Here is a 10282-nt window from a genome sequence, read left to right on the forward strand (position 1 = left end):
ACCTACACCCACATGAATAAAACTGAGGTTTTGTTACTTCTTCCATATATTGCTAATTGGATTAGGCACAAGGAACAAGTTTTAATTCTGGACCCCTGATTGTCCATATTGCTAAATTGCTAGCAAGTGTTTTGGCATACTTCTCGTCGATGCCAACTAGCATCTCCAAGACAAAGCCTAGCCATTAGGAGAAGACCTAGCCACCCAGCACACACCAAGGTCTGCTTCCAGTAGGAAGTTAGATTTGTGTCTTTTCCTCCTGTGCAGTCTTCCAGTGCTATCCCAACAGGCTCTATGTCCTCAAAGCACTCCTCCATGTTCTTCCTCTGTGCCCCAAGGCATGTAACGTCTTCCAGTTTCATGCCATACAAACAACAGTTTTATGTGTCACAACAGAGTTCTCCTATTATATCAAGTGTTTTAATATAAATTTTTTTAAAATGCCACAAAAATGCAACATGGTATTATAGCCAAAGTGAAGTACATACAACTTCAAGGAGACCTTCAGCACAAACACTATATAGAAGGGATGTGGTCACTTAGTTTCAGGGCCAGAAAAGAGTCCGCAGCCCTGTTCTGTTTTACAGTTTAGACACAGCCGATACAGCCTATACCCAGGGCCTGCTTAGGAGCATCTGGATCAGACTCATTTCTGCTCTGTGTGCATTGAAGTGAAGCTGGGCCTACCATAACCCTGATACAGCAGATGTAATTGCTTTCATGAAAAGCAGATGATGCAAGTTCACGCATCATGCCATAACCCAAAAAAGAATAAGCAATTTTCTCAGGTGGGCCTTCTCCCTGGTGAGCACGTTTCCTGAATACGAGAAGGAAGAGTAGAAACAACAGAGATCAGGAGGGAGGGCAGCATGGAAAGAGAGTGTGATTTGTCCTGCCTCCCATAGTCAGTTAAGTCTCTGCAAGCAGATGTGCCAGTTTCTGACCACTGTCAATATGTCAATTTTGCTTCTCAAAATTACAAGCCTGCTTTGGGTTAGAGTACACACCTCGCAGGCACATTACCGTGGGCAATTCTCCATTGGTATTGACAGCTAGTGCACTCAACAGCAATGCATATGGAGTAGAGAACACATTTCCCTTCCCGTCGGCCCCCTGCAGCAGTGTCATATTGGACATCTCTGTAATGGAAAGATTAAAAGTTGAAAATAGATGAGAAAGGATAGACTTGATGTTTAGACAGTGCCTAGGGCTGAAGTGGGATGGGCTTTGGGGGATGGAGTTCAGAAGAGTGGTTGAAACTGCACCTCCTCTTCCTCTTGTTGACAGAACAGTGTGAGGCTATTGGCATAGTGGTGGCATTTGAGATTGCTTTTACTTGTCTGGTTGAAAGACGGACGCAAATTTGGAGTGTCTGTACATGGAATATGAAGAGGATGATGATATTTCCTTTGCGAAATGGATGAGCAGTTTCTGGGGCCACAACTTGATTGATGAGAATGAGAAAGAGGGTAGAGGCCACAAGAAACGTCAAACACGATACTTTAGTGAACGGAGAGCCTCCCTTCCGGTAAGAACTGTGTGCAATATTCCCTCTGCATGTCTGTGTGTGGTTTATCTATAAATTTTAAGTGCCATCATCCCAGGGGATGACCCTAAAATTCTGTGAGGATGAGAATGCCTCATTTAACTTGCCGTCTAAGTTCAGTTCCTACTGGTAGCAGTTACTTGCTTTTTGAACTTGTCTCCCCCACCAGAGGCCTCAGATGCCTTTGAAATACAAGAAAACTAGTGAACTCCAAGATAAGGAAAGATGGGACCAAAAATGGAAGGAAAAGGCTGCAAAAACTGCTAGAGTCTTAACTGTATTACGCTGTTCTGTCTGCTAAGCTTGACCTGACAGAAAGCTAAACATTTTGGAAATCTGACACATGCAAACATTGTCTTCAGTGAGTCTGTTTCCACATGTAAAACTATATAGCCCTTCTCCAGGAAGCTGTATGTTTTACTCCCTAGGATTTAGCTGCTTGCAGATGTAACTTCTGATTTAAGCTAGTTGATATAGTCCCTCCTTGTTTAAAATCTCTGTCCCTGGAAATGAAGAGGCAACGCATAACAAAGCTAATTGTATTATGAAGTAAAATTTTAAGGGAGAAGAAAGTTCTTTTTTCTCAAACCAACAGGACACTGGGGAAAGGGAGAGGATGCACATGCAGAGGCAGTTTTTTTAAGGCAGCTGACAACTGTCTAACTGATTGTCAAAATGAAGTTAAACTGAAAGCAGACTCTGAGCTAGATTTTTGCTAATGGGTTCTATCAGAATGCCTGAAAACAGAACATTATTAATGTTTATTTATTTATTTATTTTACTATATTTCAATTTTATCTTGCAGAGAATTACACAGAGAACTATGCCTACATGATTTCTTTAAGCCTAATACAGACTGAAGTGTAAGAACGTACTTTATATCACTTCCCATTCAGCAAGTTGCTGAATACACAGATGTGTATGTGTGTGTATTTGCGTGTACACATACATTTAGTTTGAAGCATGTTCTTACATTCAGTTTGTTCAAAAGCTATTTGAATACCTTGCTAACTACAGTTGCATCCCTGAATCAGCACCTAGAACTTGGATTAAGTTAGCTGAGACAAAGGAGACTGTGACTTTTGAACATTACTCTTCAATCAGTTAAAGTTACCCAGTACACTTAATTGTGTCTGGCCTTTTCATTAATGCTCCACACATTTTTTTCTTGGCTCAGTAGTGTTATACAAGAGATACAAATCTTAACTACTTTATTTCTCAGGGCCAGAAATTGAATGAAGGAAGGAAAAGGGAAGATCAGTTTGAAGATCCTACAATATGGAGACAAAGTTTGGCAATAAGCTTTAAAAATAGATATCTCTGACTAGTTGGTAGTGAAGACTACTAAAACATGTTGTTTTAAACCAAGAAATTACTCAAACAGGGGCACTAGTAAGTCCTTAGGAATACTTTCAGAAAAAGCAGCTCCTTGCTCAGAGCAGCAACTTGCTATTGCACCTGGATGTGTTTTTTAGACAATTATTACAAACGACTACTACTGTGACAATCAGAACACTTACCAGTGTTAGTTAAATAACATCTTCATTTCATCATAATAGTGCTATTAATCAGGGGAATAATAAGTGACATCAGACTGTGTCTCTTCTGTAAGTTTATATCTTCTCAAGGGATCGCAATGTACCCTTTCTTCTGTGTCAACATCATAAATGGAGGTAACCATTTACAATGTCTGTCCTGGTCAAAATCAAGTCAGCAGGTTCAGGCTGACACAGTCGTTCACAAAAGTTATTTTGTGCAGATACACCTGTGCTGCCAAAACAGCACTGCCAGCATACTTTGTCTGCCCACATGAACTGCATCTGCATCAGGAGCACTTTGGTATTGCATAGCAAAATGCTAGCAATATGACAGAAAGGGTGTTTTGGCATAACTCTGTAATTTCAGAGCACACACTTTCAACTCTATGTTGGTATGTTGGTCTTCTTTGTAATTATTTTTTTTTCTGTGCTGTAGAAGCACGTTCAAGCCACTGCTCTCACCTCAAACGTGACAGTAAACTCCTGCAGCAACCTGTCATTGTGGAGCCTCTCAAAACACGGACAAAGCTTTGTAGAACTCCTTCTGTAATTTGCTTCACAAAAACTGACAATAATTTTCAAAATTTTCTTCCTAGTATCTTAGTATAGCTCACAAACATTACTAAGATGTGCTTCACAAAATGCTTTTGCTATGATCATTCCTATTTTACAGAGGGGAATGTAAAACCATATCCATCCTTCACTGGGGCTGACTAGCAGAGCACATAACTGGCCTCAGAAATCCTGGCTCCCAAGACGGGCTAAAATGATGAACCCAGACTTCTCAGTTAAAATGTGCACCTCCACTCCGCTCTCCTGAAAATCATCAGAGTTGTATATGCTGCTGTGGGCCCACAGTGAATGTGAAAACTGCCTGGGGAGAACCAAGTCCTCTGTTTCCAATCCCTTTGGTTTAGTTGCTGTTCGCTGCAGACTTTACATACAGTAACTGAGTCTCTTTTTCAAGCCTATGCACCTTCTAGTTGTCCTCCATCAGTTCAGCTCAGGCCAGTTCCTTACTTCCCAGACATTCTGTTGTGGGGAAGCAAAGGTAGCAGAGGAGCACCAGTAAAAGCTTTACAATTTTACATATGTGTTCTTTTTGAAGTAGACATTACTGCTTGTAGCAGAAAATCGGATAAGAAACAGCTAAAGGTGAGAGCAGAACATTTGACTACTGTTGAAGGTACTGACATTTAATCTAAACTAAAATCAGACCGATTATCTACCAAAAGATGGAAACAAGCTTCTTATTTCCAACAGAAACTGAAAAAGAGGATAGGCAAATGATATTGGCATCGATTTCTTGGGGTATTTTTGTTAGTTTGCTTCTGTGTATTTGTTTTTTATGGGTAATTAGCAAGCGATCTGCTGCCAATTGTGTAAATAGAGACACTAAGTATGACTGGTGTTACACAAAGGCACACACAGAAAAAGGGAGTACTAACAGGAGAAACAAACATTGAGAACATTCTTGATGCTCCTGGCTTCTTTGATATTAGCACAAATTCCCTATTTTGATATGGGGGAACATTTATCATTCTTCATTTATCATTCTTCCTTCCCATGCCTTTTTCCTTGTTTCACAACTACCTTCCCACTTCTCCTCCAGTTTAAGAACTACTCAAGGGCAGATCCTAGAAGCCAGAGAACAAGGGGAACTTGCTGAAGAGGCACCAGATGCAGGCACAAGGCAGCTGCTGGGGCAAGGGCAGGAGCAGACGCTGGAGCTGTGCTCAGAGGCCTTTGGCAAGGGAAGACAGCAGCAGTGGGTGGACTGATTTAGAGGGAATCTCTGCTGCCAGCAGCTGCTGAGACTGCAGGAGGGGGAGCATAAATTAACGCAGTCAGGCCTATTCTTATTTACAGTTGTACTAAGTAATCCATTTGGCATCAACTGTATATATTAAATGCAAGTATTAATTCTAAGAAACAGAAAGAAAGCCATATAGATACCTAAACTCATTGTCAGATCCTCTTCATTGCTGAGCTTCATTTTATCACTCCTTCAGTTCTTTACAGAGTTTATCTTAAATAAAAGAAGACCACTGTACTGTACTAATAATAAGCCATGAAATAGTCATGTTTGAGCAGTTGTGTTAAGGCTCCCGTCCTCTATAGGGTTGTCTTCATAAGACAGCAATGCGATAACTTGCATGTGCACTGTAAGAGGAGGCACAATCACTGTGATATGACTACACAAAATGTATGTGCAGCTTTACCCTAAGTTCAGTGAGACAGGCACACATTTCAGAGGAAGGCCTGTCCCTTTTCTGGACCATTGTGCCTGTGTCAGTATGTGAACTACAGTCTTTTTGTTAAGGTCTAAGTTACTATAACTCTGTCTGTGAAAGAAAATTAAAAAGCAACATCTTAGTAATATAAAACATTTACAGATATTGCAAAACAGGATTGGTAGAATACCATCCTCTGTTTTAGTTGTCCTCATGTTTGTTTGTTTTCATGTGTGGGTGTTTGTCTGTTTTTCCTAAACCCTCTAAGAACAAATACCAGTGATTCCTAGTGTGAAACAACATATATTTCCAGGAAACAATGTATGTTGATACCATTAAAATGACACAGAAGACATTTAGCTTGCTCAGCCTGACATGGCATGTGCACTCCTGTCCCTCGAGCACAATGAGATTGCTTTGGTGCTTTTTCAAATAACAATACAATATGACCTTACAGAAAATACAACCATATTGATTAGTTTGAAACAGTATGCCTCCAAGTAAAAATAGTATAGCAGAAATCGTTACCATTACTCTCAGAGGCAGTCCAGAATACTAGTTAGTAAAGGAAGCTTATATCAGTATATGAAGTTGAACTAGTACCATATGATCTGAAAACCCTTTGGTGTTAGGTGCTTCTGACAGGTATAAGATGTGTAAAAAAGTATAGTTTCAGACATCTATGAAAACAGGAAGTATAAATTAGTAAATAGCAGGATATACAGTCCCCTCAAAATATATTCTCAGTTACTGCCAACAGCCGCATGTGGGAACTTGTAATGAGGGAGGCAAACCTACCTATATGAAACTGTAGTATTTTGCTGGAAGATGCATAACACTATCAGGTGTAGATTTACTAGTGATTTAGCACCTCTCCTCAAACCTATCTAATGTCACAACCATATGGGTTCACAGCCTCACTGTTCAGAGAAAGGCTACACAGGTCCCCACTGTGCTGATACGTTTATAGTATCACCTGGGCTAGAGTAAATGCAAATGTTTACAGGAGAGGTTTCAGGTCCCTTGAAATCCAAGGGTGGTAGATTGATGTGGCCACTATACCAGGTTAGTTTAGCTTTCCACTGGAGGGTAGAGAGAGGGAGAGAGAGAGGGAAAGAAGGAACGAAAAGGGAGAAAACAAAGAAATGGCAGATTTGCAGTAACAATATCCTTAATGCTAACTGTATTAGTACATTTCAAAAGCCCTGTTATGGTGAAGAGATTCATACATGCAGGACACAGAACCTACTCAGTCTCCACTAGCAAAAGCCATTTAAGTTTTTGGATTTTGAGTTGCCTGGATGGTGTTAGCATGAGGCAGTATCATATGTAGGGCCTGGACATGTAGCTTCAGCCATTCTGCATTATTTTAATCTCCTTTACACACATTCACTTATACACAGTCATACAGATCATTCTTTTTTGTCTACCAGCCAGACCTGGGAAAATTAAACCACACAGAAACTAAACAACTCTCCACTCCCTCCCCACTTTAGCCCCACAAATGTCATTGGGGAATCCTGTTTCCTGCTATTTTGCTAGCAGGAATGTGTCCCTTGGTGCCCTAAAATTCTCCCATATCAGGTCAGGATGAATGTGCTCAAGAAGCCAGCAGAAAATTCAGAGCTGAACACTAGAGCATCTTGTCTGCATGTAGGCCATGCTGCAAATATGACAAGGTTGTGCTAGGAATGGTCTTTTTCACACTCAAATGACCTCAAACACCTGATAAGTCCCGGTGCGCCTGTGGGTTAAACCCAACGTCTGTCTCATCCGGCCACAAAAGGCTGGGTCTTTGCTGTTTGACAGCCCTGCCTAGAACCCATCCTCAAAGGGGAGGCATGGGTTTTTGAGGTTCTGAAGTGTCTCAGTTCCTTGTGGTGTCAGTGGGCACCAAGAGGACCCAGCACACTTTGCATTTGAAATGCTTATTTGGATACTAAAGCTTAGATACTCAAAAATAGTAATAATAATAAAAAAATCTGCTGCTGCCTCTGTGAAGCAACTTTGCGGTGTGAATCTCGTGCATGTAAAAGGAAAGACAGAAGAGTCTGGGAAAGGTCCTTCATTTGGCACCATTGTTTGGAGACCACTCTGTAGCAGAGAGAATCTGTCCTGTGTGCTTTGCTTTAACATTCGATACTCACCAAGACCTCTTGTTTTGCAGGCCAGGCTTTCCTCCCTCCATACAACACGACTTCATGCCTCTACCAAAGGCTCATCTTCAGGCCATCTCAAGGGCTCCAGAGAATTCGAAGAAGACCAGGATTGCAAATGCCACTGCCACAAGAAGGCAAGCAGGACACCTTCAGCTGACAGTTCATGCACAGAGAAAAGATCAAACTCCATCCAGGAATTTGCGGAGTCCTTTGAGAAGCAATTGCATTTCAAAAGCAAACGTTCAGTTTCTTTGGTAGGTAAAGACAAATAGCTTTGAGATGACTTCAGAAAACAAAAATAAAAACAAAAAGCAAGCCAGCTATATCCTCAATATAATTCTTGTGGCTTTTCTGGGGGAGAAGCAGAAATAAACTTGAATTAGAATACCTTAAATGATGTGGTCCTTACTGCAGTTGAAGCAAGGTTAAAGTGGTAATGTCATTAGTATAAGCACTTTGGACGTAGTGTTGTCATCTATACTTCTTTCAAAGTGTGTATCTCCAAAATGAGACCCAGTGCTCTCTGTGGCAATGTTTTCAGACATTTCTACAGCAGCGCCAACAAAATGTGACAATGTAAAAATATGTTTGCTTCAATTTTTCCATGATTGCCAGATCTCTTTCTCACTGCTGTTGACCTGGCTTAACCATATGCAGCATTATCTGTAAGACTGCCAAACATGATACTGTTTGAGGGGTTTCTCTTTCCTCCCTGGGACTCCATCCATCTGCTTTCTTCAGCGTCACTGCACATCTGCAGCAGCAGAATTGCTGTATTTCCACTGCAAGGGCATGCAACCAGCATGGATTCTCTTCCTATTTCACCCTTCTCTTCTCCCTGTCATTCTGCCCTGAGGCATGAGCATTTTCTATGTGGTTTGTGTTGAAGAAGTAACCAATAATGAACTTCCATCTATGACAATTTAACACATTTATAATTATGATACATACTGTCTGGTGTATCATACAATGGAAGGAAGGGTATTGAGCACTAACTCCCTTTTAAGTACCAGAAGAACTCTGTCAAATTCAGTCACCCTGTTGAAAAGCTGTGCTTGAATAACACTTGACTTTATCACCAAACAGCATCATAGAGAAGTATCCTTTTTTCAGTTTGTTTTCCACTGACAGTTTCATATGGAGAAGTAATTTGCAGCTCTTTTTGCAGGCCTTCCATGCAGCAGCAACGAGAGAGAAAAAAAAAATCTCTTTTCAATAAATAGCATCATTACATGATCAGTCCCACAATTACAGTCCTTGCATACCCAGTTCTCTAAGAATATGAAGAATCATGCTGATTACAACTCTGTTATGCAATTTTTAAGATTTTAAGTGCATTCTGTAATCTTGTTTTTTCCTTTTAGGAACCACTCCGAATTTATTTCATTTGGAATTTCACATTGCCTCATTTGCCAACCCTCACCAGTGGTTGATGGTTTATTCATCATTTCTCAAAAGTGCCTACCACTAGAAAGCTTGTGAGTGGTAATAATTGTGCAATAGGTCTTGTGAATATAATGCACTAAATACGATTTTGGTTCCATTTAAAAATGTGGATTCTGGTACCCTTCTCAAATCCACTGTGAGGTGTACTGGGCTATATTTTGCTCTACCTTTCAATTAGACCGAATTTTAGTTATTCCTTCAGTTACTACTGAAGCCTGTGGGATGTAAAGGACTTCAGAAACTTGAAGAACTGACTGATAAGTGTTAGAAATCTTAAAGGGAATTTGGGAGTGGACTTAAACATGAAGCTCCAAATGCAGTGTTGAAAATTCCCCTTTTTTTTTCGCATTTGGAGCCTTGTGGTTGTAATTCAAACCATCCTTTACATGACTATACAAGCTAAAAGAAAAGAAAAGTGAGGAAAATGTAATTCCACTTCATCTCCTTCCTTGTCTGTTGGTTTTCTCTAAATAAATAAAAAAATGTGGCTTTGAAGACACTTCAACACTTTTCAGTGAGGTCTTTGCAGCCAGCCCTGGACAACCTTCAGACACATAAAGACGGAGTATATGAAAGAATAGAAACATGGAGTTTGGGCTGGAATCTCAGAGCCCTTCCCTTTTTCCTTCTTGTCTCCTCTCCCCTGCAAGCCCACCAGGCAAGCAATCCTTCTACCACTCACAGTATCATCAAAAGCATGTTGCCCCTTGCTGACATTAGGGTATTCACTTGAAATTGAGCCCATCATGTTAAAGCTGATCTTACTGAGACAGGTGAATGGAATGTTTTGTTATACATTACTATTGAAATATAATGACTACAATATTTTGTTGATCATGTAGGAGTCACTTTTAATTCCCTGCCATTTTTCTCTTGCCTTTTAGCAACCTGAAGGCATGAAGGAGAGAAGAGAAAGAGAGAGATTGCATTTGAGAAAGAGCAAGTCTCACAAGAGAATGGGAGAGAAATCAGAGCCAGGGAGAGAACAGAAAGAAGATGAATGCTCAGAAGATGTACCTACAATGTACAACGAACAGTTTCCATCACAAGCAAACATTGAGAAATGATATTTATGCACAGGCAGCTAGAATGTCTTAGGCTAATGAATTTTAACACAATCCCTGATGAGCAGAGGGAGTATTCTTTTTGTTGTTGTTGTTGTTGTTGTTATTGTGTTTTGTGTGTGTGTGTGTGTGTCTAGGAGATGCCTCTTAGCTAGAGTAAACCCTGACCTGTAAAATAGAACTGAAATTCAACTGCATCACTACCATTACCAGTACCACATTGCTACCTTCCTGTCTTTACTTTTTCTACTAGGAACGTGGCCCCTCTCAGAAGGGGTGTGCATTTGGAGCAGTG

General features: G+C 40.5%; 1 protein-coding gene across 1 annotated transcript; it reads left to right on the forward strand.

The window, feature by feature from the left end:
• Positions 1-1378: 1378 nt before the first annotated feature.
• Positions 1379-9990, forward strand: LNP1 (leukemia NUP98 fusion partner 1). The gene is made up of 3 exons (XM_032186110.1): positions 1379-1528; positions 7486-7731; positions 9808-9990. The coding sequence occupies exons 1-3, from the start codon at positions 1379-1381 to the stop codon at positions 9988-9990; spliced, it is 579 nt and encodes a 192-aa protein (XP_032042001.1).
• The last annotated feature ends 292 nt before the right edge of the window (positions 9991-10282 follow it).

Source organism: Aythya fuligula, chromosome 1 (genome assembly GCF_009819795.1).
Source record: "Aythya fuligula isolate bAytFul2 chromosome 1, bAytFul2.pri, whole genome shotgun sequence".
Lineage (NCBI taxonomy): Eukaryota > Metazoa > Chordata > Aves > Anseriformes > Anatidae > Aythya > Aythya fuligula.